Source organism: Canis aureus, chromosome 4 (genome assembly GCF_053574225.1).
Source record: "Canis aureus isolate CA01 chromosome 4, VMU_Caureus_v.1.0, whole genome shotgun sequence".
Lineage (NCBI taxonomy): Eukaryota > Metazoa > Chordata > Mammalia > Carnivora > Canidae > Canis > Canis aureus.
In genome coordinates, this window is record NC_135614.1 from 38,753,976 (window position 1) to 38,775,925 (window position 21,950).

A 21,950-nucleotide genomic window follows, 5' to 3' on the forward strand; every position below is an offset into this window, starting at 1 on the left:
TCTTCATGTCATCTATTCATGTCTATCTTTGTCCACATTTTCCCTTTATAAGGACACTAGTCAGAGTGGATTAAGGCCCACCCTAATGCCCTCATTTTAACTAAATTATCTCTGTAAAGACCCTATTTCCAAATAAGATCCCAATCTGAGATACTGGGTTAGGTCTTCAATGTATCTTTTTTAGGGGAACACAATAACCCAATGGCTAAATATAGTTGCCTTCCTCTTTAGAAGTGCCATAGTCCTCACCACTTCCTATAAATTCCTTGAATCTTGAGCCAAGGGCCACCACAATGTACTGCTTTACATTTATAATCTCTGCCTTACAGTTGAGGGACCATCATGGGAGCAAGAAACTTAGTGGGCCCTCCCTAGTCATGTACTCCTCCATGTAGAAAGCTAGGTTCTTAGGGGGCCCAAAGAGTGAGTGTGTCTTTTTTTTTTTTTTTTATGATAGTCACAGAGAGAGAGAGAGAGAGAGAGGTAGAGACATAGGCAGAGGGAGAAGCAGGCTCCATGAACCGGGAGCCCGACGTGGGATTCGATCCCGGGTCTCCAGGATCGTGCCCTGGGCCAAAGGCAGGCGCTAAAACTGCTGCGCCACCCAGGGATCCCGTGAGTGTGTCTTTACACTTTGCCTTCTGGTGTTGAAATTGATGGAGTCACACATGGAAGGAACCTGGATCTGACTGACCACACAGTCTAGGAATACTTGTTTGAGACTTTACATGAATGAGAAACTCACAGGTTGCCTCTCGTAGAGTTTGCTCAAGGTCCCCAGCCTTTCTTCCTTAACCCTAAGATGCTAGGTACAAAAAGCAGTGGCAGGTTTTGTGACTATGCTCTTACCACTCCACCAGGCTGCTTCTCTGGGCCTGTTTCCCGTTCTATAAGATGCATCAAGAACCAAGTGGGGATGGTCTACCTCAGCGGAGCCCTTAGATGCTCTCAGGAGATGGGAGTGAGGTGAGGAGCAGAAGCAAAGTGGAGGGCAGGGCCCCTGGCCCGGAGAGGGCGATGGCCGACCTCATTTGAAAGAAGGCTTTCCTGTTGAAAGTTTAAAAATTGTTGGAAAGATCAGTTTTTTGTTTTTTTTTTTTTTAGCAATAGCATCACTCTACGGAATCTCTATTTTTAACAAGTCCCCAGGGGTGATTGATTGTTACCAGGGAAGTTTTGGAATCATTAGACTCTTAAGATTTATAAGAGTCTGTCAATTTCCTCTTAAAACCAAAGACCAAAACCTTGGGGGGCTAGACTGAGAATGAATTCACGAACTACAAGTGGATCAGTTTATTAAGTAGGAAGTGGAGAGAGTGGGGGCACAAATGTAGTATGCGACACCCAAACTCAACCGAATCTGAGATTCCTGGAAAAACCTGTCAGTTACAGAATTGGCCACTCCCTCCCCCGCTGAAACAGGGGCTTGTCAGGGGAGACCAGGGAATAAGTCAGGTGGCAGGACCGGTGGTTGCTCTTGGGGCTGGGGGTGATCTCTGCGTGACTTTCAAGGCCAGGTGGTCTCGGACTCAGGATCGAGACTTCATCGCAGATGCAGCCAGACCCAGCAAGATGGCTGCGACCGTGAAGCCCTGGGCAGCGATCCGGGTGCGCATCATAAGCTGCGAGCGATGGCTCTGACCCCGGTGGAAGCAGTAGAGGCCGTAGGTTAGGGCGGCCGCCGTGCCCAGGCAGCCTGAGGAGGGGACAAAGTGGGGAGCTGCACGTTCCGGCCCCGGAGGCCCCTCCCCGCTTCAGGCTCCTGCTCAGGATCAGAGCTCTGGAGGACAGCGAGGGAAGAGCGGTGGGTCCGACTGCGAGGGTCCGGTCGAGGTCGGATGCGCCCCCGTCCCGCCCTGCTCCCGCTCCGATCAGGTTCACGTCTCACCGCCGCGCCCCTCCGCCACACCTCCGGTCAGCTCGCCCTCCTGCCCCCTCGGCTTTCCCGGTCCTCCCCTAATTCATTCCCTCAGACATCACTTTCCGTCTACAGTTCCTACAACGCCTGCTTACCTACGGGTACCATTGGGTTCTCGCGGGTCTTCCGAAGGAATTTTTCCTTGAAGCTTTCCGGAGGGCTGTAGACACTGGGGCTAAAGCCCTCAATGACGGGGGGCTGTGATGGTTCAAAGGGTGCCCCCGGAGTCACAGGGCCAGGAGCCGCCATGTCCCGGGCCACAGCTTTGGGAGAAACACCGACGTTAGGCTCCGCCTCCTGGCGAAGTCCAGGAGAGGGGACGAGGCATTCGCTGAGCTTGTGCGCAGGCGCCAGCCGCTCATTGCCTTCTGGGAGTCGTGGTCATCAGCCCGAGGTCGCTGCAGGGAGGACTACGTTTCCGAAAAAAGCGTGCAAAGCCCTCGCGCGCATCCGCCGGAAGTAGTCTGCCACACGAGGTGCTGCGAGGGGGAGACGCCTGCCTGGTCGCAGTTGCCGGTTCGGTGGTCATCGCAATGCCCAAGGCCAAGGGGAAGACCAGGAGACAAAAATTCGGTTACAATGTTAACCGGAAGCGTCTGAACCGGAATGCTCGACGGAAAGCAGCGCCACGGATCGAGTGGTGAGGGGACCGGGCTTTAGGAGGCGGGGAACCTCGACTGGGACGGCCGGCGAGGCGACGGTTCCCCGATCTCTGTCTCTTTGCTTGTAGTTCCCACATCCGACATGCCTGGGACCACGCCAAATCCGTGCGGCAGAACCTGGCCGAGATGGGGTTGGCTGTGGACCCCAACAAGGCGGTGCCCCTCCGAAAGAGAAAGGTACTGATACGGCACGGTCCCGGCCCTAGACCCCGTTTCCCACCTATTTAGCTGGCTTTCAGAACTTCTCCTGTCCATTGTCACCCTCACGCTTTGCCCCGGTTTGCGACCTTCCCACAGCCAACTCGGGCAGCCTGCACTGACCGTGGTTGAAGGGCTCTTCACCAACCACCCTCATAGTCCCCAGCGCACACTGGACCTGGGTTGGAGGCCCCCCCGTATCTTCTTCACTCGTTTTTATCCTCTTCGAAATTAACCTGTTTGGGTTCCTTGGCTTCTCAATGGTATTGCCCAGACTTTATCTTTTTCTGCCCTTAACTTTCCTAATAAAGAACTCCCCAGAGTTTGGGATTTTTACCTACTCTTCCTTACACCTTCCCCCAGTCATCTAGTTATTCTTGGTCTGAGGCTTCCTTAGTTTCTCCCAAATAGGTCTTTTTCTGCACCACACTTTCAAAAATAGCACCCATTTTTACTCAGTAATTTTTTCCCTCTCTTAATTCATAGCACTTGTAAATATTTGAGTGCCCCTCAATATTTGCTTAGTGTCTGTGCCGCTTTTTGTCAACATAGTCTCCTTAAGGGCAAGCACTTTGTGTTTTGTCCAGTGGGGCTTAGGATGTGACTAGTGCTCAGTAGTTAACCTAATAAATGGACTTGCTGATTGGTTATTTATTTTTAAAGATTGTATTTATTTGAGAGAGAGAGAGAGCAAGCATGAGTGGGGAAGAGGGACAGAGGGAGAAGCAGACTCCCTGCTGAGGCAGGGAGCCCGGTGCAGGGTTCTGTCCCAGTACCCTGACATGACCTGAGCCAAAGGCAGACACTTATATCAACTGAGCCACCCAGGCACCCTTGTCGCATTGCTTTTAGACAAGTTTTTTTTTTTTTTTTTTTTATTCCTTCATGCCAGAGGAAAATGGCATTACTATTTCCTCAGATGTGATGCTGTCACCAAGCTCTGTCAGGTTGCTCCTCTTCATAGAGAAGATATCTGATATCTCCTCGTTGTAAATTATAAAAAGCTTTCATGGCCATTGTTTCATTTGATTAGCAAACATGACTTGAAGTAGGCAAGGAATATTATGCCCATTTTATAGATAGGCATAGAAAGATGAATTGCTTCCTTGAGTTCCTTTTGGAAACCATAAAGCCTCTGGAGCACTGGTTCTGTCTGTCATCTGTTCCTGCCTGAATTTGTGTAGGGATTCTTATAGGTAATGCAGTTGTGTTGGGATGGGCAGGAGCCTCTAGAATTTTCCCTCATCCAGGATCCTTCCTTTGTCTACTGGTCTCACAGGCTCTTTTCCCTGCAGGTGAAGGCCATGGAGGTGGACATAGAGGAGAGGCCTAAGGAGCTTGTGCGGAAGCCCTATGTGCTCAATGGTGGGTGCTGGCCACATTCCTTTAGGTCACCATCCTCCACTGTCAGGGCTAGAAGGGCCTTCAGATGTCTTCATTCTACAGATGGAAGAACCGAGGTTCAGAGGGAAGAAGGGAGCTGGTTCAGGGCTCATAAAGTTGAGACTGTGTCTCTGGGACATTTTCAGTCTACTTACTAAATTCTAGCATGTGAAGGAGGTCACAGATGTTCAGGGAGGATGCAGCCAGGTGCCTGAGACGATAGAAAAGAAACCAGTAAGTCTTAGGCATGTGTTCAGCTTGTCATGAATTTAAGGATGAATGGGTTTTTACAGAGATTCCACCATCTCATTTAGTCTTTTCAGTGGCAAATCAATTTCATGTACATTAGTGCTAGAGTGACAATGTTAAAACAGAGCAGAATAAATTCTGCAGGGAAGCAGGAATACTCTGAAATTCTCCATCCATCCTTCCTTTACCTGTCCAAGATGTTTAGCCGTTCTCCTGAAGGTAAAAGGGTTTTAAATTGCCAGACATTTGATAAGAGAATACCTGGAGTTCCTATTGTTAGCCTATCAATGATTCTCATAAGAATTACTACATAGGATTGCATAAATAAAATCAGGTGTACTTACAGATTTTAAAAGTTTTACTTCTCATTTTTAAAGGATTTTTTAAAATTATGGTAAAAAAAATCACATTAAGTTTATCATCTTAATCATTTTTAATTGTATAGCTCAGTAGTGTTAAGTATGTTTATGTTGTCATGCAGCAGATCCCCAGAACTTTTTCATCTTCAAAACTGAAACTCTACCTAATAAAATCTCCCATTTTGCTGGTAACCAAGTCAAAGATCATTTTTGACTATAAGGGGTTTTGCACTTAACCTCTAGATAACATTTGTTAACATAACCTTGTTTCCGTGAGCAATTTTTCTCCTAGTTGAGATATGGGGAGCATTCGCTTTGCTATTTAATTAAATTAATTAATTTAAAGATTTTATGTATGTATTCCAGAGAGACAAGGAAAGTGCTCAAGCGAGGGAGAGACTGAGAGTGAGGGGAGAGCAGAGGGAGAGGGACAAGCAGACTCTATGCTTGGCACCGATTCCGAACCAGGGCTCGAGGTCACAACCCATGATACCGTGACCTGAGCCAAATCCAAGTGTCAGATGTCTAACTGACTGAGCCACCCAGGTGTCCCTGGCTATTTTAAAAGTGAAGCCACAATTAGTTCCACAACCTGGCTTTTGCCCTCACGTGGAGCAGTGAGGCACCTGGGCCCAGCCGCAGGCCCGGGTTCTTGCAGCATTAGTTCTCATACATACCTTTCCGTTTCATGTTATTGTTGTAACACTTTAAGAAAAGAAATTCTCCATGAGTTTTAGAGATGGAAGAGAGTCCCAACCTGTGGTAGGCAGTGTATCTTCATCTCTTTCCCCAGGACCTGGTAGTAAGTAGAGATTATTATTTTGGTGCCTGCCCTTTACCCAGCTGAGACCCAAAGAGAAGTAACTTGCCTTTTAGGTAGTTGCCATACTGATAGATGATTATGTCATAGGCAGAGCCTGGGATCGCAGCAGCTGAAGGGCACTGAATTTGGGGATGGAGAGGCAAAGCCCATCTGATGGCCATGGTTTATGATGGGGTGAAAGGATGACTGGACAACTCAAAAAGTGCAGGAGGCAAAACCTCATTTTCTGTGTCCTGGTTTCTTTCACCCTAGACCTAGAGGCAGAAGCCAGCCTCCCAGAAAAGAAAGGAAACACACTGTCTCGAGACCTTATTGACTATGTGCGCTACATGGTAGAGAATCACGGGGAGGACTACAAGGTGAGTGGTTTGGGCCAGATCCAAAAACTTGGATCTGTTGGGAAGGCATCCTGGACCATATGGGGTCTGATCTGTTTGTCTCTTGCCTGAGACTGAGTGGAAATGAACGAGAGAGAGACTATAGGAAATTTATCTCACTGACAAATGATTATAGCCAGGATAGACTGACTGCCCTGTGATTCATTTTCTACTCACAGAGATGTTTTGTTTGCATGGTATTTTTAAAGAACTTGAATGAGGTGCCATTTTAATTATGGGAGTTTTCAAATGAAAGTTCATGTTTTTGACCTCTTAAAAATTGGAAGATCTGGCTACACTGGATTCTGGTGCCCAAGTGGGATCAGCTGGCCACGGATGGACATTAGCTACGCATCAGACCCCAACTCCTGCCTGGTTCTGAAGGGCATTTACACCCTTTTCCCCATATACACCAGGGTTTCTGAGGTGAGGAACCTGCCCAACTCAGGCAGTAGTAGGATCGAACCTTTGCCTGTCCAGCCCCTCAAGTGACCCTTCTCCCTTCTTAGGCTATGGCCCGGGACGAGAAGAATTACTATCAAGATACCCCAAAACAGATTCGGAATAAGATCAACGTCTATAGGCGTTTTTACCCAGCGGAGTGGCAAACCTTCACTGAATCTTTGCAGAAGAATAAGATGGAGGTTGAGTGATTGGCTGATACCTACCCTGGGGCTGAGGTCTCCTCCTGGACCAGAGAAGCTGGAAGCCAGGATTTAAGGCAAAAAGGGGCATGTGGCTAGATGAGGTTGGTCAAATCCCATGGAATCAAAAGGTTATACACACATGCAAATAGACACACTCACATTCCCTTCTCTGGGGAAGGAACTGTCTCCAAGAGGCTTCTGAGGGCCCTGAAAAAAGCCAGAACCTACTGTTTTCAGTGGGTGGTTTACATACAGTCTGTACATAATAAAACAAAGCTATTTTATTTTTCTGATGGTTATGTGTTCCCCTCATGGCCAAGTGCCAGGACTGCCCCTGTGAAAATCAACTCAGGGTAGAGAGCCCATCTAACCCTTTATGTGCTGCATTCCCACACCCTCTTAGGTGTGGCCTCCCTCCTCTTATCCATTTTGGTTCCATTGTTTTGGTTTTGGTTCCATTGTTCTGCCTTGGTTTCCTGCACAGCATTCACCCTTCTACAGAAGCCTGCTGCTAACCCTGGAGTGCTTGGGCAAGGTCTATCTCCCCAACACTGTATCTTCAACTATTACAATACCAAATCTCTCTCATTTTTAATGTTTCCCCCTCTAATCTGGTTCTCACTGCTCTTCAAAAGAATTGGGTGTTTTTACATAGGTCATTTCACATAAAACCTTGTTAAGGTCTGTGGCTTTATTTTACAGGTAAGGAGACTGAGGCTTGATAGGTCAGTGTGAGGTTTGAAGTCAGGTTGGTCTAACAGCTAAGCCTGGGCTTTCACTTGCTATCCTCCTCTTCAGTCCCATACTGTCAGGGCAGGCTGGAAACTGACAGGGTCCCAGAAACCCCTCCTATGGGACGTAGCTGGCTTAGCTCCTAACAGTGACTAACCCTTGTGAGCAGTGCACACAGCTTTTGGAATCTAATCTGCAGCTGAGTGTGTTTTTTGTTTCCTTCTTTAAATAAGTAGGCTCCACGCCCAATGTGGGGCTTGAATTCATGACCCTGAGATAAAGAGTTATATGCTCTACCAACTGAGCCAGCCAGATTCCCTCCTTGTGAGGGCTTTTATTCAACCTCAGAACACATCTTACACAGCATTCCGAATTCTGGCCTTTAATAGCTGTCTGCTTGTTTCTTTAACCAATTCAGGTGCCAATTTTAGGAAGCCTTTTCTACTACTGTCACCCATCCTGTTGTCCCTACACCCCAGACTTGCTTAGCAATACATACCAGTCATAACTGCCTTTTCATCTGCTTGATGTCTCCTACCAGACTGGGCTTGAGTGCAGGCACCTTCCTTGGGAATCCAGAGCTGAGCCCAAGGCAGCTGTTGGGGGAATGTTCCATCCTAACTTCTGGCTCCCAGGGATGGGGCAGCCAGGTTTGGATACCTCCCAAAAGATTTGGAGTTAGGCCAAAACCCATGTTCCTTACCACCTCACTTCCAGGTGCACTGAAGGGCTAGGGCACTGGGATTTGCCGTTGACAAATGATTGTGTCACTGGAAGTATCCTACGACCACCCTCCTTACCTGCCCCTCACTGGAACTGTAATACTCAAAATCAGAATTCAAATAAAACAATATTTGAGTTTGGGGCATCTATTTTGTGCCTCAAGTAGCCACTGGCTCTCCTTTATGCAATTTGTCCTTGGCAACCATGGGGTGTGGGTTCACAGGGCTTGGGCTGGGATAGCAAGACCTCTTTACATCCAGCTCTTTGCTGGGACTTCTCCCTATGTACCTCATGGGCCCACCTTGCAGAGGCAGCACATGAGAAGTTGGTGGTTCTTTTCATAGCTACTAGGCAGGCCTGAGGATGTGAGCCAACAAACATGACAGGAAACTCCTTAGGCTATTCCAGGTCTGAGGCATGGGCAGGTGCACGAGGATGAATATTACAGGTGAGTTTCAACAGCTAGTTCCAAAGTGCTGCCAGCTGCTATTAAACGAGCAAAAGAATAAAATATTTTCCAAAGACAAGTGGAAATATTTTTTGCAGAATCTAGTGTTTCATTCAGGCAGACAGGCAAAACTCAGATTTTCATCACCTCTCTGTGATGAACTGATTTCACCACCCCACTCCCATCCTTACTGCTGGACACCAATCTGTGCAGGCTTACAGGCAGCAGTTCTGGGCACTTAGAGGTACCAGAGGAGACTCCTTGGGATAAGCAGCCAGTCAAGGTGGTGGTCTTGGGAACCTTCTTGCTTAGACCATCCACTCAACCAAGCTTTGGGCTCCTCAGAGGGTTGGCAGCTGGTGAGAAAATGGACGATCAGAAGCCACATTGCATTAAGTGATTCTTAATATCAGAAGCCATCAGTGCCAGGGTGAATGATCAGACATTAGTTCAGCAGGCAAGCAGAAGCTTGCCTTTGATGTGGAATGCCTACCTGTGCTCTCATGTCCAGAGCCTTCCTTCCAGTTGCCTTCATTAGAATAGGAGGGGCCAACATTTGACCCCTATCCCACGCTCAGGTAGGTTGGGAGCTATGGTGTTGGGGCAGTGGTGGGGAATAGTGTCACCCAGGCTAGCTCAGAAAGTTTGAGATGAACAATGGCTGGTTCCCAGGAGCAGCTGATCTGGGCTTTTGAATCAAAAGGTCACATTCAGGAGCAACTGGGTAAGAGCACCACAGGCCAGGCACAAGGGTGTTCACAAGAGCGGCCTCTTCCACCACTTTGCCCAGTCTAGTCCTGGCAGAAACCAGCAGATGAGCACTGTTGGGCACTCTGCCCAGAGGCCAGGCCAGCAGTCCCACTAGAGGGGCACAGCTGTGAGCCACAAATGCAGTGGGGCACACTCCCAGGCCAAGAGAACATGTATATTCTGCACAAGTATCAGAGCGGCGGTACTCTGGACCTTTAGCCCTCCTCAGTGGTATGTATCTTCTGGTGTACCACTGGGACCTTTCCATTCTGGGAGTGGTCTTCAAAGGTTGCTCAAGTAGATAGAGTTAAACTATTCAAGTTCACTCTCACTGGGGACTTTGAAAATTACATTATGATACTCATTAGACCAAAGGCAGATCTTAATTAGAAAAGGGTCCCCTGGGCAGCCCCAGTGGCTCAGCAGTTTAGCGCCGCCTTCAGCCCAGGGCGTGATCCTGCAGACCCGGGATCGAATTCCAGTCGGGCTCCCAGCATGGAGCCTGCTTCTCCCTCTGCCTGTGTCTCTGCCTCTCTCTCTCTCTGTGTGTGTGTCTCATGAATAAATAAATAAATCTTAAAAAAAAAAAGGGGGGGTCTCCTACAACAATGCTGGTTCCAGAGGTAAATGTCAAGCATTGGAAAACAAGGTGGAGCTTATAGCACAAAGAAGTTCCACAGTCTTTTAATGTCAAAATGAAAAGTTGCTGGCAAAGTTTCAAAGGCTACTCTAAAAGCTAAGTCATTTCTTAAATATTTAAAATAAAAGCAGACAAATCTCTTCTTTCTTCTGCAGAAAGTTAATCAGAATTTCAAAGAACAGTGATTATTTTGATATACCACAGCCCAAGAGCACGCAGGCCACTCTCAACAGCAGTCCCACTGCTGGACTTTGGTAGCTTCCCACACTACTTTCCCTCCCTGTGCCTCCTCTCATGTAGGCCACAGCATGGAACTGAAGCACACTGAGTCAACGTCAAATGAAATGAAGGCACATAATCTTTAGTCTCAAAAAACAAATTGAGTTGGATATCTCCTCTTTAAAAAAAGTCCATTTGTGGCTATTGATTACTCAGTGGTCCCTGGCAGACAAAGTCCTCCTTCCTTTGCCTGCACTAAAGAGAAATGTCAGTATATAGACAAACTGGCTGATCACCAGAAACAGAATCATGGTGTGTGCACTGCAGAGAACAGAAATTCTGTCCAACTTTTAGGTGGGGAGTCAGCAGGTCCAGGTACCAAAGCATCAGGTACCGTCGGCTGATCTGCTAATTCCCATTTCTTTTTACCTGGATTTACACACTTGAAATGTCCTCTCCTGGAGTCACCATCTACATGGAAGGGGGATGTGTCCTTTTGACACACTAGGTCAAGTGGTGGAGATACAGTTCATGTGGATCAACGTAAAGTATGAGACCGATTACAGTGGGAAAGCTAAAGCTTTGTGCCCACTTACATGTAAAGGTTATCACGTGTCTCAAAATTCCAGCTATTTCCTCAAAAACACAAATTTTCATGACCATTATCTGGGGTTTTGATAACAGCACCTAGAAACAGAACCTAAAACTTTGGTCTGTTCCTCGTATAAATAAATAAATAATTAAAATACAGTTCTGAGGCCAACACCCAGCTCCAGTTGACAGTCTTCTCCCCAGGGCCACAGGCTCCTTCCCCAGACTTCTGTAAACGTGGACATTGGCACAGTTAGGGCAAGAGCAGCAGCTTCTGTCTCCAGATTGGGCATGCGTGGGCAGGGAAGCCTTTTGTTTTTCTGATTAGAGGTGAATACCACTTGATACTATAGTCTGGCAGGCAGGCCTTGGCTTGCAGAAGCAGGGAGGTTCCAGAACCTGCTAGGTTCTTCAGGTTCATCCTAGCACTTCTTACCTTTATGGCTGGAAAATGTATCTCTAAGTTAGAAAAAACTATGGAGACCACCTCTTTAAGAATGAGGGCCCCATGTGATCCCAGGGTCCTGGGATCGAGTCCCACATCAGGCTCCCTACATGGAGCCTGCTTCTCCCTTTCTGCCTGTGTCTCTGCCTCTCTGACTCTCATGAATAAATAAAATCTTAAAAACCAAAAAACAAACAAACAAAAAAACAATGAGGGCCCCAGGGCCAGAGAGGCAAGGATAGCACAAGGCCTTGAGCCAGCTGGTCAGGCTTGGAGCCAAGGCTCATTGTGTACTGCCCAGAACCTGCTGGTATGAGAGGGGCATGAAGTTACTGGGAATGTACTTCTGACACTATACTCAATCACCAAAACTACAGAGGGGAGAACTGAGCCTGTGGAGCACCTTACTATACTCATCAGAGAAGGAGGGTGCCTTCAGTGGTGAAAGTTGGATCCACTTTCAGCCTGGAGTGAGCCAGACACTAAGCTCTTCTGCTGTCTGCCTCCCTGACCTTCCCAAACTTCAGCCTCATGGCCACCTCACTGGGAAGGCTTCTGTGTGGTTCTTGACCTTGCCCAGGCCCTGCTCTGGAGGGTGGGAAGAGAGAAGTGCTGCCACATGGCTCCCACCTCAGGCCCAAGCTGGTAGTAGAGAAGTAGGAGCAGCAGAACTGGGGTCTCCAGGGTTGAGTGGTGAGCAGGTGGGGGCCAGCCTAGGAGAGAAGCTCCAAGAGCAGTCTCCAGATGTGCACGGTGCCGGGGTCTTCAAAGCCGGGTCGTGCGGGGGCGATGCTGGCTGCCAAGAGGAAAACCTCTCGCTGGGAATCGATAGCCTGCAGGCCCAGCTCCTGTTGCAGTTCCACCACACTCATGGCCTCACTCAGGTCCTAGGATGAGATGGAGAAGCCAGTTGGAACACAGCTGACAATTTCCCAGCACCCACACTGTCATCTATGAAAAGAACTGTTCTTTAGCTACCCTGGGGAACACTGGGGTCTAAGTTCCCAGAAGTGGCCTCTGGGCCCCTTGGTCTAAATTCTCTTCGTCATCTCTGACTCTGTACCAACCTTCTTTTCATACCACCATCAGCCATTGTAAGAAACAGCACTTCCTATAAGCCAGGCATTGTGAGAGGCACTTGGATTTATTCTCATAATCTACACTTGTGACTGATGAGGAAACTGGCTTAGGGAGGTGAAGTCATTTAGCTAAGGACACAGTGGCAAAGCCAGGTTTCAAACTCAGGTTGGTCTGATGACCAAGCCTGGAACCCTTACAGAATCCTAGCTCAGTTTCCTAAATAAACTCAGTAGTGAGGAGATCTTATAGTAGGGTCATTTCCAGACAAGAGCTTCACCTCCCCCAGACTCCTAGATACTAAGGCAAAAAAGAGGCTACTACATATAGAGCATGGCTGATGAGGGTACATTTTAATTTCAACCCTGACCCCAAATTAAAAGAATTCTTGGAGTAATTCATGTGATGCCAGAACCTTAGGTATTATCTCCTGTAGATTCAAGACTGCTATACATTATAGTTTATAATTAGAATGGCGATATAATTAATCATTCAAACCAGGGTACTTCTAAGACTTAAAAGTGAGCACTATTAATAATTATACTAGAACAACAGGCATAAGCGGGGACCATCCCAGGCAGACCAGGACATATGGTCGCATATTTATAAATGATTGTCAAAGATTTTCTGATAGGCAGGGGAAACTGGGGTCAAAAGATGTATAGCTTCTTTCCAAGCCAGGTTAGAAACAAGTGCCACAGCTCTCAGGGACATGTGCAAGGCCATGGGAAAAATGACTGAACTCTCTCCTGTGACAAGGTTTTACCTAGTATGTATTGAGAATGGTGTCTTAGGTCTATGCTGAGAGTTGTTGAGCTAAAGGCCCAGGGGTATAGCGTGGTTAAGAGCAGGATCTTTGAGGAATAGCTGAGTTCAAGTCCTGACTTTGCCACCTACCAGTTTTAATTTTGAGCACTGAGGGATAATATGAGGCCTATCATAGGGGTTTTGTAGGATTTAAGTGAGTTAATGATTGTCAGGTGCTTAGCCTGGCGCACTATAAGCACGCTTATAATAAATGTTATTTACTATAGTTATTTCAATCTGCTTAGCTTCTTATCACTTCCCAGCTTTAGCTCTCTGATTTAGAAGATCAGAAGGATGTGGCAAGAGTGGAAATGGCACAAGTTTTGGAGTCAGACATCCCAGTTCCACTATTTTCAAGGTGTACAACCTTAGGGAGATTATAAAACCTCTCTGAGCTTCAGATTCCCAATCTGTAAAATGGGAATAGTATCCCATGCCTGGTAGGTTCAATTAGAAGCATAATATGAAATGTCATTCAAAACTATACTTGACATATGGTGGATGCTTAATCATTATTTTTCTCATTTCCCCAGGATGATGGGTGACAGAGCAAAGAGGAAGGCAGACAGAGGAAGAGATCAGGGATGAGAGAAAAGCACAGGTAGAAGAGCAAGGGACAGTATCTCTGCCAAGTGCTCCAGGTCTCAGGCCTGGGCCTCAGTCGCTGTCCTGTGCTCCCTGCCCCTGTCTAGGGATCAGCGGATCCAGCCCCACTGGCCGAAGCCAGCCACCTATGGCCCTCACCTGCTTGTTGGCCACCACGACGACAGGCAGGTCAGGGTCCTTGTCCAGCAGCTTGTGCAGTTCCTGCCGGGCCCAGGGCAGCCGCAGCCGATCAGCCGAGTCCACCATGAACACCAACACGTCTACTTCATTCACAAACTCCTTCCAGTAGAAGCGCAGGTTCTGGCTGCCACCGACTGAGGAGAGGCCAGGGGCCAGCTGAGCCTCCCTGGGCCCTGGCTCTCTGTATATAGCCCCAGTACCAGCCCACTTCCAGCTTCTCAAGGCTCCATTAGCCCAGGGCAAGGGAGACCACAGGCTCTGGAGCCAATCCAGGTTATCTTTGGCTCTGGTAGCTGGGCTCCCTGGGCAAGTCACTACCTTCAAGCAGCAGCATTTTCCTCCTCAGTAAACCTACCTACTAACAGGTTGCAGCAAAACCAAAGATACCATACACAATGCACCTTTCATAGATTAGCATACAAGGTACTCATTAAATTGTACTCTCTGGGAATGCCTGGGGGGCTCAGTGGTTAAGCGTCTGCCTGCGGCCCAGGGCGTGATCATGGAGTCTCAAATCTCCAGGAGCCCATGCTAGGGCTCCTGGCATGGAGCCTATGTCTCTCTCTCTGTCTCTCATGAAAAAAATAAAATCTTTTTAAAAAATTAAAAAGCAAAATAAATAAAAATAAATCGTACTCTGGTTCTTTTTCCTGGGCTGCTTCCTGCCAAAGCAGGAAAAAAAGCTTCCTAGCTTTCTCCCAGGACAGTGACGGTGTTGTCAAAGCCAGGACTCCCTGCCCAGCCTGTGCACAGCCATTCTCCATTCAATGTCTCTTGTTCAGTTTGGTCACCCCATTTTCTTTCTTCACAAACAGCATGCTCAGTCTTGCCACCAGTCTTGCCACCACATGGCCACACCTGTGGTGCTGCCAACTTGGGTTGCTTTCTTGTTCCTCTCTGCCCCTCTGCACAGCCTCTATTAGCCACGCTGCATCCTAGTGTTTTTGGATATACTTCTGACACTGGACTCTAAGCCCTTTGAGACAGCTATTTACATCTGGATCCCCCCAAAGCCCTCAGCACAATGCCTGGCACATAGCAGGCACTCAACAAGTATTTACTGAGTGCTTACTAGGTGCCAAGCACTGATCTGGGTGCTGGGGATACAGAGGTGAGCAGGCAGACAGGGCCCTGCTCTCAAGGAACTCACTCTGTAACCAAGATAGACACAGCAATAGCACATAAGCACATTTCAGAGAGGAAGGAAATAAGAGAAAATGAAAATGGCTGGGGGTGGCTTTGGATTGGGTGGTCTGGGAAGGTCTCCCTGAGGAGGCAGCATGTGAACTGAGTCTGAGATAATGAGAAGGCACTAGCTAAGAGAAGATGCAGAGGAAAGCACTGTAAGCAGAGGGAAGAGCAAGCTCAATGTGTTTGAGAAATCTGCAGAAGGCTACCAGGGTGGCCAAGGCAGCGCCAGAGAGAGGAAGATGCCACAGCCAAAAAGGTTGCTCAGGGCTTGACCACACAGGGGCTGTCAGGCTACAGTGAGGCTGTGAGGGATCCCCTTGCAGGTTTTACACAAGGGTGACATGGGTTTCTGAAAGATACTGCTGGCTGACACTGGGGACAGAAGTGAAAGCAGGCAGACCAGCAAAGAGGCTGTTGTAGTACTGAGATGATGGTGGCTCAGACCAAGCACTCAGTGGCGGAAGTAGGGAGTAGACAGATGTAGAATCTATTGGAAAATAAAGCTGAAAGAACTAGCTAATAAAATGGATAGGATATAGGAAGTGGTGGGGCAAGGGTGGGGGTGGAGTGGGGGGCAGTCATGAAAGATCCACAAAGGGCTCATTCTTGGCTGGGCTCCAGTCCAGGCACCGTAGACCATTACCAAGTGAGTTGTTGTGGGAAGGGAAAGTTCCAGGACTTGAATGGGAAATCTGGGTTTGAATCCAGGAGTGACCTTATAGAACCTGGATTGCAATCAGTCAGATTGTTGGGTAATATAAAAACACCAAACTTTTCTCCCAAGGCTGGGGGTTGTGGGGTACTGTCTGCCAGAGTGGGTGTCAAGTGCAGAATCCCACTTGACCCTTCTGCGTCCCTGGCACAAGAAAGGGAGATCCCAATGGGATATTCACCTGGGCCAGATTCCAGGTGAATATCAATATTTGCCACAATCAGGAAGGAAAGATGTAGCCAGACCCTCAGAATCTGACCCCACCACCTAGCAGTTAACTAAACTCACCCAGTCTTTATGGTCTGAGCCCTATGGCTGGCAGGAAGTCCACTTAGCTCTCCCACCAAGTCTGTGGTTGGGCCATAGGTCACTAAGTACTGCTGTCCTCTCAATAGACCCAATCTCTCCTGGAATCCCAAGAAGACTAACACTGAAGACAGGGGCTGCCCAGACCCTCTCTGATCACTCACTCAACAAGCTCTTCCAGTTACCTGCTTGAAGCAGGGCCCCAGGGGCCAGAGCTGGATCAGACTCATCTGTGTCCCAAGTGCTTGCCTAGTCAGGGACATAGGCTGGTAAGAGGCAAATATCAGCTCAGAGGAAGAGCCGTTAGACTAACCTGGGAGTCAGAGAAGGCTTCACAGGAATATTGTTTGACCTAAATTTTTTTTTAAAGAGTCATTATTTTTTTCAGTAGGCTCCACACCCAATGTGGGGCTTGAACTCATGACCCTGAGACCAAGTTGATGCTCTACCGGCTGAGCCACCCATGTGCCCCTCCCCTAAATCTTGAAGGAGATGTAGGAGTTTATCAGGGGAAAAAGGGCTTTCCAGGAACACCTGGGTGGCTCAGTGGTTGAGCATCTGCCTTTGGCTCAGGTTGTAATCCAAGGGTCCTGGCATCAGGGAGCCTGCTTCTCCCTCTGCCTCTGTCTCTCTCTGTGTGTCTCATGAATAAATAAATACAATCTTTAAAAAAAGAAAAAAAGAAAAAGGGCTTTCCAGACTGAGGGAACAGTGCAAGCACAGGATAAATAAAATAAAATAAAATAAAATAAAATAAAATAAAATAAAAAATAAAATAATAAAATAAAATAATAAAATAAAATAAAATAAAAAATAAAAAAATAAAATAAAATAATAAAATAAAATAAAACAGCAAGTACCCTTCAGAAACAAGCAATGTGTCATGGTGCTTAAAATTGAGAGCCTATAACCAGAGTCTGCATTAGCAGACTGGCAAGCTAGGTGAGCCAGGATAAATTATTTAACTTGCTGGGCTTCCCTTTCCTCATGTATGTAACAAGGGTAACAACTGTTTCCAGTTTTTTGGGAGTTGTTGGGAGAATTTTATCAAGTAATGCCTGTCAAGTGCTTGGCATACAGGAAACTGTGGCTTTTGGCATCTCAGTGTTAGGCATAGGAGCTTCAGTTGGGGTGAGGGATAGTCAGTGACCAAGTTGGAACTGCCCGATCATGAATGGCCCATCATGCCAAAATACAGAGCTTGAACTGTATCCTGTGCCCAGAGAAGCAGGGGAAGAATGTCATACAGGGTCGTGTCCTGCTTAGATATACGTGCTGGAGCCACCCCCAGGCAAAAATCCCCGGCTTGGGTCCAACTGAGGTGACGGGGAGAAGGTATGTGTGTGTGGGGGGGTCTGCTCACTCTCTAGCAGGTCCACCTCGAAGTCTTTGGTGGGCAGCCGCGCAGAGTTGAAGCCCCAGGTGGGGATGTGGCCTTCCAGCGGCGGCTTCCCGGACAGCACGCGCAGGAACGTGCTCTTCCCCGAGCCATCCAGCCCCAGCACCAGCACCTCGCGCTGCTCCAGCTCCTCCAGCGCCGGCTCTTCCTCCTCCTCGTCTTCAGGCTGCAGGGCACAGGTCAGGTTGCGGCCGGCACCCTCCCTCCGAACCCTTCCCTAGGGAAGATCGAAGACACCAAAGCGCCCATCCCCGTCCTCCACCCGTCAACCGGCAGGCAAGCAAGGTCCGGTGCAGTGAGACCGGTGCTGCCTTTGGAGTCCTGAATCCCAAACCCGGTTCTTCTGGCTTTCCTGAGTGACCTCGGAGAAATTCCTTTCATTCGCGATGCCTCAGCCTCCTCAGCCTGACAATCCCCACGTCCAGGGTCGCGGGAACCCGGGAGGAAACCAGCCCCGGAGCTAGAGAAGGGGGCGGCGGCCCCTCGCGGCACGCCCGAGGCGCGCGCACTGCGCAGGCGCCGGGAGAGCGCGGGCTCGACACCGCTTCGGGGCCGCGCCCAGCGAGCTCGGCCGCTCACGATGAAGCCCAAGGCTCGCGGCCGCGCAGGGCGGTGCCTCACACCCCCTGAAAGGCCCACCCAACCCCCGGTTCTGGGACTCACGGATGCCCCGCTGCCAGCCGCGCGCCCTTTCGCAAGGGGCCTGCGGGCTGCGGCGCCAAGGCCCCGATCCTGGCGCTTCTGCCCTCGCGGGGCGCCACACCCCCGGCTGCACGTGCGGAGGCCCAGACCCCGGCCCGGCACTCACGTCCCACTCGTCCCACTCAGGGAGGCGGGCGGGCTCCGCGCCCCACCAGGCCTCGCCCCGGTCCCAGCGCCGCTCCCGTCCGCGCCCGAAGTAGGCCTTCCAGAGGATGAAGAGTACTGAGCCCAGCACGGCCGCGGCGCCGCCCAGCGCCAGCACCAAGGGGCTCAGCGGCCGCGGAGCCATTAGGCCGGGGGAGGGCCACGGGTGCGGGCTGCACAGGCCGAACCCGCGGGCCCGCGAAAGATGGCCCCGCTGCGACTGCGGCGTCCGCGCCCACCCACCCGCCGCCGGCCCCGCACTACAAGCCCCACAATGCACCGCTGCTGTCGCGACAGGCGGCCCGCGGCCGCCCACTGGAGCCCGGGGGCTTTGCGCTCCGCTCCCGCTGCTAGGTTCGGCTGCGGAGCTAGGGGCTGTGCCTGGGCAGGACGGGAGGTGGTGATAAAACTGGCACCTCCCGAGCACTTCTGTATGCCCAGTGGTTAGCTGACCGATGTTCTTGGTCACTTCGTAAAACAGTGCTTTTTAGAAGGGAAAGTCAGATCTCTCTTGTTTCAGCAAACTGTCCTCCCTTACTTGTCACTACCTCTCTCTCCTTTTCATGGCAGCCCTTCTGGATAATGTGTGTTTCCTATTCTTCACCCAACCCACCCATGGAAACTGCTCTCATCTGGGTCTCTAACAGATGCTTCCTTGTTTAATTGGTTGTTAACATCTTAGTTCTCATTTTGCTTGACCTCCTTGTACCATTTCACATTGTTAAATGAAGACTTAGCAGAGATGCCGTTCAAAACCTGGTCAGGATGCCAGCTCATCCCTTGGGGGATCACCTCCTTGGCGGGACAGGAACGCAAGGTTCCGAAAGAGAAAATTAGCACCAATGAGTTTATCCAGAGCTTTGCAGTCAGAAAATTTAAAAAAAAAAAGAAAAGAAAAAAAAATTTTTTATGGAATTTGGTCTTGGCATTCATGTAAGTTTTATGTCATTTCAAAAGACAGCACTTAATCCCTTGAGAACTAAAGGCTTCTCAAGGTCCAATTAGGCCTTGCCTTACCTTTCCTGCCTCCTGACACACAGTGGGTGATCATCCTCTTGTCTCTCAGCTGGAGTTCAGTCATCCTGTGTGGTCAGTGTCTGCCTGAAACTATCTTTCTGTCATTCTACTTGAGAATGTTGACCAGGCCTTTGCCATCTTAGGGTCTGATGTGCTCAGTGTAAGACTGAGGCCCAGAGTTCACACCTAAGAAATATTTGGAGAATTGAATCAATTGTACATGCTCCTCTCTTGGCTTCCTTGACACATTCTTTTCTTGATCTTCACCCGCCTCTCTATCCAAACCTTTTCAGTCTCTTACCTGGCATTGGCTGCCATTGACTGAAACTAACTGGACCATTTGGGGAGGAAACTTTGGAAATGGAATTGTCAGGGGTTGGCCCCCATACAGAGCAGAGCATGTGAAGGGTGAGGGATGGAGCCATGAGTAAACTAATGACTGGCACAACTGAGACCCTGGACTCTGCATCCAGTTTTACTTTTATATCCTCTTTTAACTTTGTGCTTCCACCATGATGCAATAACCATCGTAAAAAGAGTCACTCTTTACCTTCTGAGAAAAGAGAAGACAAAGTCCCATCAGTCAATATATCCATCTCTGGATGATGTTAATTCCTCTTCAATCATAACCCCATCTGGATATTCTTCAATTAAAGATTAAATTCTAAAGATAACCACTGCAAACTTATACAGTACAACTTCCATATTGCTACACAGCAGTCTTTACAAAAGAAAAGCTGGCAATGTCATTTTTCAGCTTAAAATTCCTCAGTGGTTTCCCATCTCTACTAGGATAAATACTATGTGTCTCTGATGATGGAGCAAGAAGGGCAGCAGGGAACTGACATTTAATGATCATCTACTATACATCAGCCTTTGTTCTGGTGTAAAGTGTACTGCTATGCAAACATTTGTTTGTCTTCATCTCCTGGGAATTGTTTTCCTAATGACTAAATTAACTGGAAACCTGCCATGTTTATATGACACTTGGCATGAATAATTAGTCCAAGGATAATGACTTGGATCAAGCTGGATCTACAGGATGCAGCTGCAAACAAGATAGCATCCAATGAGGGGACCCACTTTACAATGAGAGGTGCAGGAGTAGCTTCCAGACCAAGGGGTCCACTGGTTATATCATGCACCATACTATCCAGAAGTAGCCAGCTCAGACTACACTGGCTTAACCTTCTACTTTTCAGTTATTTATACCTTTGTCATACCTTTTAGGAAATTTTCTAAACCTAATCTTCATACTTGCATATTTGGTCCTTGGCTATATCTACTCTGCTATTCACCACAGCCTTTGAAGGCTTTATTTCATCTACATTTTTCTTTTCTTTTCTTTTTTTTTACATTTTTCTTTTTTTAAAAAAAGATTTTATTTATTTATTCATGAGAGACACAGAGAGAAAGGCAGAGACACAGGCAGAAGGAGAAGCAGGCTCCATGCAGGGAGCCCGGTGTGGAGCTGGATCCCAGGATTACAGGATCATGCCCTGAGCCAAAGGCAGACGCTCAATCGCTGAACCACCCAGGCATCCCTTGTCGACATTTTTCATATCTGGTTCTGTAGTTGGTTCTTTATGATTTCTTATTTCTCCCTTCATATTTCCAAAATCCTCTTTTCTTTTTTAGAATAATATTCAAAATGCTTATTTTCATTTGTTGTCCTGCCAAGTCATTAACTCTGGTGTGCCTGGATAAGGTAGTCTTGTATGTTGTCTTTTCTCTTGTTGGGTGTGTGCCTCTCAGGCATCTCTTATCTGCTCCTGTGAGCTCCTCTTTCCTTGGGCCCAGGGCTAGTGCCTGGGGGAGGTGGCATAGCCCAAGTGTAGCTTGAACTATTCCTGGTAAGTTAGGAAGGAGACTCTCTGGTGTCTACACAGTCTACACCTCAAGTTGGTACTGTTCTGAGCAGACAACTGTATCTCTGGAGAACCTTTTTGTACCTCCCTCGACCCAGGTAAGATTCTTACTAGAAGTTGCCATCACCTGCTCCCTGCCTCCCAGTTGCTATAACTTAGCACTTAGGGTACAGGGAGAGGGAAGAGGAGTGGTAGAAGAGAGGCTGCTGAGGTGCAGGCCACTTCACTGCACTGTAATTTGTTACTGACTCCCCCCACTCAGCCAGCACCTTCTCAGCTTATGATAATAATGGTGATAGGAGTGGACAAGGTCTGCCCAGGGCAAGGTGGGGAAAAAGAAAGGGTACATTTGTCTGAAAACCGACAGGGCCTGATTCCCTTCTTGGAGCTCTGTCTTCTTCTGCTCTGGGTTGCCACTGTCTGTATTCAAGCCAGCCCATTTCTGATGGCCATAGGGCTGGCCTCTCCCATCTGCCAGCTTCCCTCTGACTCTCAGATATCTCTCAATCTGTGGCTGGTTTGTGTTGTCTGCCATCTGGTCAGCTTATCTCCATCTCACAAAAGAGAAAATAAACTTGAGAGAGGAAGTGGTTTCTCTAAGATCATATAGTGAATAAATGAGGCAGCTATGATTTGAACCAGATCTGTGTGTCTTGAAAACTATGCTTTCAATATTTTGGATCTCCCTGTACAGATCCTGGAATCTAGGTATACTCATTCAATCAAACTTTTCTTCCAAACAAGAAGGGAAGCTCAAGGGATTGGCTTCGAAGTCCC

At 48.4% G+C, this 21,950-nt stretch overlaps 3 protein-coding genes across 6 annotated transcripts; 1 reads left to right on the forward strand and 2 right to left on the reverse strand.

Moving 5' to 3' along the window:
• Nucleotides 1–1,278: 1,278 nt before the first annotated feature.
• Nucleotides 1,279–2,266, reverse strand: HIGD2A (HIG1 hypoxia inducible domain family member 2A). Its single transcript, XM_077895474.1, has 2 exons — nt 2,014–2,266; nt 1,279–1,696 (listed from the first exon to the last, which is right to left on the reverse strand). Exons 1-2 carry the CDS (start codon nt 2,165–2,167, stop codon nt 1,530–1,532), a joined length of 321 nt encoding a protein of 106 aa, XP_077751600.1. The 5' UTR covers nt 2,168–2,266; the 3' UTR covers nt 1,279–1,529.
• On the forward strand, nt 2,242–8,236 carry NOP16 (NOP16 nucleolar protein). Its single transcript, XM_077895473.1, has 5 exons — nt 2,242–2,558; nt 2,649–2,757; nt 4,074–4,143; nt 5,845–5,951; nt 6,479–8,236. The coding sequence occupies exons 1-5, from the start codon at nt 2,452–2,454 to the stop codon at nt 6,620–6,622; spliced, it is 537 nt and encodes a 178-aa protein (XP_077751599.1). The 5' UTR covers nt 2,242–2,451; the 3' UTR covers nt 6,623–8,236.
• Nucleotides 3,422–18,531, reverse strand: ARL10 (ARF like GTPase 10). Of its 4 annotated transcripts, XR_013378078.1 has the most exons (8): nt 18,251–18,531; nt 17,407–17,608; nt 13,793–13,968; nt 11,795–12,051; nt 8,739–8,875; nt 5,447–5,565; nt 4,317–4,372; nt 3,422–4,218 (listed from the first exon to the last, which is right to left on the reverse strand). XR_013378078.1 is itself a non-coding variant. In XM_077895470.1 (4 exons), the coding sequence occupies exons 1-4, from the start codon at nt 18,431–18,433 to the stop codon at nt 11,878–11,880; spliced, it is 735 nt and encodes a 244-aa protein (XP_077751596.1). In that variant the 5' UTR covers nt 18,434–18,530; the 3' UTR covers nt 9,938–11,877. The 4 variants fall into 4 exon arrangements, 1 of the variants encoding a protein (XP_077751596.1); XR_013378077.1 differs by lacking the exon at nt 8,739–8,875; XR_013378079.1 differs by lacking the exons at nt 5,447–5,565; nt 8,739–8,875.
• Between the last annotated feature and the right edge of the window lie 3,419 nt (nt 18,532–21,950).